The sequence below is a fragment of the Drosophila virilis genome, chromosome 4 (assembly GCF_030788295.1).
Source record: "Drosophila virilis strain 15010-1051.87 chromosome 4, Dvir_AGI_RSII-ME, whole genome shotgun sequence".
NCBI classification, from domain to species: domain Eukaryota; kingdom Metazoa; phylum Arthropoda; class Insecta; order Diptera; family Drosophilidae; genus Drosophila; species Drosophila virilis.
This window is the reverse complement of record NC_091546.1, coordinates 9,205,815-9,211,814: the sequence shown is the minus strand read 5'-3', so window position 1 is coordinate 9,211,814 and position 6,000 is coordinate 9,205,815. Positions and strand designations below refer to the sequence as shown.

General features: G+C 47.9%; 1 protein-coding gene across 1 annotated transcript; it reads left to right on the top strand.

Moving 5' to 3' along the window:
• The first annotated feature begins 559 nt into the window (after positions 1-559).
• Positions 560-2,059, top strand: Rh5 (Rhodopsin 5). The gene is made up of 3 exons (XM_002052316.4): positions 560-920; positions 983-1,329; positions 1,385-2,059. The coding sequence occupies exons 1-3, from the start codon at positions 658-660 to the stop codon at positions 1,948-1,950; spliced, it is 1,176 nt and encodes a 391-aa protein (XP_002052352.1). The 5' UTR covers positions 560-657; the 3' UTR covers positions 1,951-2,059.
• Positions 2,060-6,000: the final 3,941 nt, after the last annotated feature.

Sequence of the window (6,000 nt, the reverse complement as noted above, 5' to 3'; positions counted from 1 at the left end):
GCGTTGCGATAAGAGTGTTGTCCCGCTCGCTCGTTTGGTGCCCATGCCGCGATGCTGTGCGCCGGTGCTCATTTTTGCTTTCGAAAGAAACAGGTCGAAGCACGCAAAAGACCCGCGGAAATGGAAATACGGCTGGGCCGCTTCGAGGCACTTGCGCTCGCCGGCGTGCCAGACAGCTGTCAGCTGCTAGCTGCTGTTCGCTGCGCGCCTGTTACTTAGTGTCATATTTCGCACAAAAGTTCGTTCGTATTTTTCTGCTACAATTTACGATTTAGACGAGAGAGCGAGCCAGCGAGCAAGCGGGCGAGCGAGAGCGAGTGAACGAACCGTTGCCGCGTTGCCAAAGACGTTGGAATTTAAATTTGAATGTCGCTGACGAACCGAGACGTTGTTCGCTGCGACAAATTGAAAGCCGCACAAAAATGCCTTAAGACGCGCGGCTAAGCCCAACTAATCCGGTCTAAGCGCGCGTCTCAAGACATTGCGATGGCTTTTAATCGCCTTAATTAAATTCCATGCCTTCACCCAGGGAGCACTATAAAAATGCCGTCGCCCAACATGTCAGGGGTCAGCCAAAGGGCGCGACATTAACGAAGAGCATGTGGCACCATCAAAAGCAGACAGCAGCAGCAGGAGTTCAAGAGTAACACAGCCAAAATGTATCTCAGTGGCCAGGATCAGGATCTCGCTGGTCCACAATCCTATGCGAGTTACCTGAACGACAGCTCCGGCGATGCGGCGGGCGCCGTGCTGCCTTTGGGCCATGATTATCCGGCTGAGTATCAGCACATGGTGCACGCTCATTGGCGTGGATTCCGGTCACCTCCCATATATTATCGTGCTGGCATCTACATTGCATTCTGTGCGCTGATGGGCCTAAATCTGTTCGGGAATGGCTTGGTCATCTGGATATTCTCCACGTAAGTTGCGATAACTATTTTTGCGTCGACTTTGCCTCAGCAAATGCTTCCTTCTTCCACAGTTCCAAATCTCTGCGAACACCCTCAAATTTGTTGATCCTTAATCTGGCCATCTTCGATCTGTTCATGTGCACCAATATGCCGCACTATCTGATTAATGCTGCCGTCGGCTATATTGTGGGCGGAGATTTGGGATGCGAGATCTATGCACTTAACGGCGGCATCTCGGGCATGGGCGCTTCGATAACGAATGCGTTTATTGCCTTCGACCGATACAAGACCATATCGAATCCCATCGACGGGCGTCTGAGCTATGGACAGATCATTATGTGCATCATATTCACCTGGCTGTGGGCAACGCCGTTTTCGGTGCTGCCCCTCTTCCAGATCTGGGGTCGCTACCAGCCAGGTAACTCTTCCCATCTCTTATTTAATTATATTATTAAATATATATATTTTTTTAGAGGGTTTCCTGACCACGTGCAGCTTCGACTACCTGACCAATACGGATGAGAATCGCTTGTTCGTACGCACCATATTCGTATGGTCGTATGCCATTCCGATGACCATGATCCTCGTCTCCTACTACAAACTATTCACACATGTGCGCACCCATGAACGCATGTTGGCCGATCAGGCCAAGAAGATGAATGTGAAATCGCTTTCGGCGAAGGCCAACAACGATGCCATGAGCGTGGAGCTGAGGATCGCCAAGGCAGCTCTGATTATCTACATGCTCTTCATACTGGCCTGGACGCCCTACTCTGTGGTCGCTTTGATAGGCTGCTTTGGTGAGCAGCAGCTGATAACTCCATTTATATCCATGCTGCCCATGTTGGCCTGCAAGTCGGTGTCCTGCCTGGATCCCTGGGTATATGCCACAAGCCATCCCAAGTACCGCCTGGAACTCGAACGTCGCCTACCTTGGCTGGGCATACGCGAGAAACATGCCACCGCCGCTGCGTCCGGCGGCCAGGAGAGTGTGGCCAGTGTCAGCGGCGATACATTGGCCATGAGCGTGCAGAACTAATTGAACACGGAGTAAGAATATACGAATCCATGACATATCAAGCAAGTAAGCAATGAACTACAAAAGTTCCAAAAATAGAAAACAAAAAAAAGTTGGCATTAAGAAAGAACTCAAATTTGCTTAGTTGAAAGAGGAGGAGGAGAGAAGAGAGGGAAGCAGGCTTTTAAAATAGATTAAAATGCCTTCCACTAAGTACATACATATGTATGTACATATTCAGGCACAGTTTCTGGAGCTGACCGCAGCACAGACAGCAAGTCGTTCAGCCATGTCCAATGAATGAGCAGCGTTCCAACCACCAGTGTCGAGCAGGCCATTGAAATTTTTCTCATTTTTCATTCGACACAAACATCGCCAGTTGCAAACGCTGTGGCGCAGTGGAAGCAGCCGCCAGCCGCCGCATCAGCCCATAAAGTTGAAAAAGTTGCGCTTCTTTGTTGCTTGCGCACATCCAACCAATCCGCGTGGCCAACAGCGGCGTTTCAATTCAGCGAATGTTCCACATGGTAACAGGCGAACAGGCCGCATAGCAGCCGTTTACAACATTTCTACACTCTGTTAAAAACGTGATTGGCTGGCTGAGAAAGAGCAGCGAGTGATTGGTGTGCGCCTGTATGCGTGCGTATCTGAGTCCCAGCATGTGTGTGTGTGTGTGTGTGTGTGTGTGCGAGACAGGCAGGCTGAATGTGGAATGAGTGGGGTAACCCACTCGAGCTCACTCGCGGGCCGAGTCATGCCCGATACATTGCCAAATAGAGCAAACGACGACAATGCACACACACACACACATGCACACACGACTACACACAGCATGCTGGGGCCGGGGCTTCTTCTTGCTCTTTAAGAAACAACAAACATTTTTACTAGGTCTGCATGAGATTTAGCAGCATGCTCTCCACTCGGCACGATTAGATTTTCAGTGAAAACTCAATAGAAATTATGTTAGAAACCACGCAACAGGTGCGAGCGAGATAAATATACGGGCATACAACGTATACAGAGAGTGTGTGTGGGATTAGAGATGTTGCTGCTCTGTCTGAGAAGGGGGGAGAAGGGGGGCCCTGGGCTGCTGCTGCATTCATTTGATTTGGTGCTTGGTGCTCGGCGAATGGATAATCCAATTTGCGCGCACTCAATTGTAAAAACGCTTCCCCATATATGTTTTGTATATACGTAAGAAACACACGGCTAATGGGCCTCTCGAGCGATTCGACTCCAATTTGCGGTCGTTTCCCTTATGTACATACATGCATGCATACATATGTACATATATTGTGCGCCTGAAGGCAGAGACACAAGACGACTTGTTGCATGTAATAATAATAATAACGAACGAAACGGTATCTCGTAGCTGTTTAGTGGATGATTAAACTGAATTTAATCGTTTGCGAACAGGCGCACAGCACTCAACTGTATGCTGCGACGCCTTCTACAGTCGGGCTGCAGTTTACCTTTTTTCTTCTTCTTCTTCTTTTTTCGAAATTAAAACGATTTCAAATTGCCTACTCAGAAGCGTCGCACAGCCGGCACAGCTGTTGTCTCGCTTGCACTGCTGCACTGAGCCAATGGCAGCGAATTGGCATGGTGGTTGTTGAGAAGGAGGGGACAGAGGCAGAGCGATGCCCGTTCAGTTTGAAAATTCGCCGAATTTCATTATATCGTTGAAGTTTGTACACTTGCCTGCGCATGACTGTTTGCAGCAGGGCATTTAATATTGATTTAGCTGCAGCTCTCTCGCTTGCACTTGTCACTCTCACAAGCTACCAACTCGCCGCCACTCGCTCTGCTCTCTCTCTCTCTCTCCCTCTCTCTCTCTGCTACAGCACATTAATCGTCTTGCTATTATTGTGGCAATCCTAATATGCAATGCCAACTGATGGGGAGGGCGCCTGTTAGTTAGCAGGCGAAGAGCGCGCGAAAATTAACATGACGAAAATCGATAGGCAGACATTAAAGCTGCTCGCTACGCCCAGTTCTGTGACTCTGTTAGCATTTGAACGTTAAAAATTCGATTTTATAGAATGCAGCAACGCCCACAGAGGCTATAAGAGCCGGCCGTCGGCAGTCGGCGGCCGATGAACACCGGCAGTCCCGCTTCAGCTAATTGTACAGAGAGACTGCCGCCCCGCCAGGCCCGGCCCCCCTGCAAGTTGTGGTAATGGCAAGTAACAGAGGCGTCGAGTTCGACTGCCTACTAACAGACCAGCTGCTACACATTCTGCGCGCCTCTTAGTTATTATGTCAGATCTGCAATGCGCGACTATAAAATACGTAGTCGGCCTCTGAGAATTTATTGACTCGCCGCCCCGGGCAACGGGTGTGAGTTATAAAATTGATGGCATAAACTGTCATGAATTTATAAATATGAGTGGGCCACACTGTCGCATAAGGCTGCCAGCTGGCCATTGCTGTGCGCCTGCTGTTAATTTTCGCTTGTATGTTGGTAACATTGTCATTTCGAGTGCTCGAGTCTCTCGCCGCAAGTGCTGACTGCTACTCTGGCAACGCTGCTGTTGCCCATCTATTCGCACCTGCAGCGCGCATGTTAATGCTGCTGGCTATGTAAGAACAGTTCGTGATGTTTTTTTTTTGTGTGTGTGTGTGCAGTCGAACATACATATTTGTATTGGAGGCAACCTCAACCTCAACATTCTTGCGGTCGCGTGGCAGTATTGTCGGGCTGCCAGATTCGATCACTGGACGCCGCGCCACAGCCATGTTGGCTTTGGCGCGCGCTCTGGCAACCCTGCCGCCGCTGCGCTCCCCGCTGCACGCTTCACGCTAAATGCCAAAGCATTCCAAGCATAACAATGCCGTCTGCTTTACGCTGTTAGCCTGTTCGGGCAAGTAAGTGAAATTTCATGCAAAACCATTCATCGGAAATTTCAAATTCCCCGCATTCTTTTGTGTCGTGCTATTTATTATTATTATTTTTCGGACTGCGTAATCGTGATCATGATGTTTAAGTTTGAGTTATTTTGTTCGCGTTGGCGTTGTCACTGTGTGCTATGTTTTTTTTTTTGTTGTTGTTGTCATCTATTTGCATATGGAATCAAATGAATATGAATATGGAGTGTTATTACGCTTCCATCTGATCCGTCTGACACCCTTTCAGGTATGTACATATGTCTTTATCTATAAAAATTGTATTTTTTTTTATAATAAGGTGTTTCATATTTTATTTTTCTGTTTAATTTTAATACGATCAAAAAGTGATCGAATTCGGATATTTTTATTTATTCCGTAATGTGTAACGTGCTGCAAGACGAACCCACCTTCGACATTAGCTTGCAGCATGTTAGCAGCCGTCGCCTTGCAACATGCAACAACAACAACAACAACAACTCGCATGGGCAACTTGTTGCCTTGCACGTTGAATGCTCGCTTTACTCGCGCTTTATATGTGCATATGTATGTATGTTATCAATGCAAATGCATATACGCACGTTTGCCTGCAGCGATTCCTTAAATTCAAGGTGGACCCTAGCCCAATCCATAAGGGCAGAGTCAGACTGCATGCGGCAACATGCACGCGCGTTGGGTCGTTGCTTTGGGGTGGTGGAGCTGCTCCATCTTCTGGGTTAGACGCACTATTGTCCTCTGTAAGTCCTCATTGTAACAAGCGCCCAGAATCATTGTCTTACGCATACGTCGCCCAGACTCACAACAATAAAATCAGCAGCAACAACAACAACAACAACAACAACAACAACAACAACAACAAAATGCCAATGCAAAAAGTCGCCATAAAAAGAAGCTACGCGAATTGTCGTCGCATCGCTGAAAGTCGCTTTGCCAGGCGTCGCCCAAAAATAAATGCAATGCGCTCTCCATATATATACACTCAGTATTCATCCTACACACACAGACACCAACCAGTTGCCTTCGAGATCTCAGCTCGTTGATTAACTCGACGGCTTCCAAGTTCATTGCCCCAACTCAAGGCGATGTGCAAGAGGAAATTGAGAAAAAATTTACAAAATAAAACATCAAGCAAACAAGAAACCGTGCTCTACTTGGGAATGCCCGACTAGGAGATATTCTGAAACC

Coding starts and splice junctions, on each gene's coding strand:
- Rh5 (XM_002052316.4), top strand. CDS start 658: ATGTATCTCAGTGGCCAGGATCAGGATCTCGCTGGTCCACAATCCTAT. Junction 921..982: donor GTCATCTGGATATTCTCCAC/GTAAGTTGCGAT, acceptor CTTCTTCCACAG/TTCCAAATCTCTGCGAACAC. Junction 1,330..1,384: donor CTGGGGTCGCTACCAGCCAG/GTAACTCTTCCC, acceptor ATATTTTTTTAG/AGGGTTTCCTGACCACGTGC.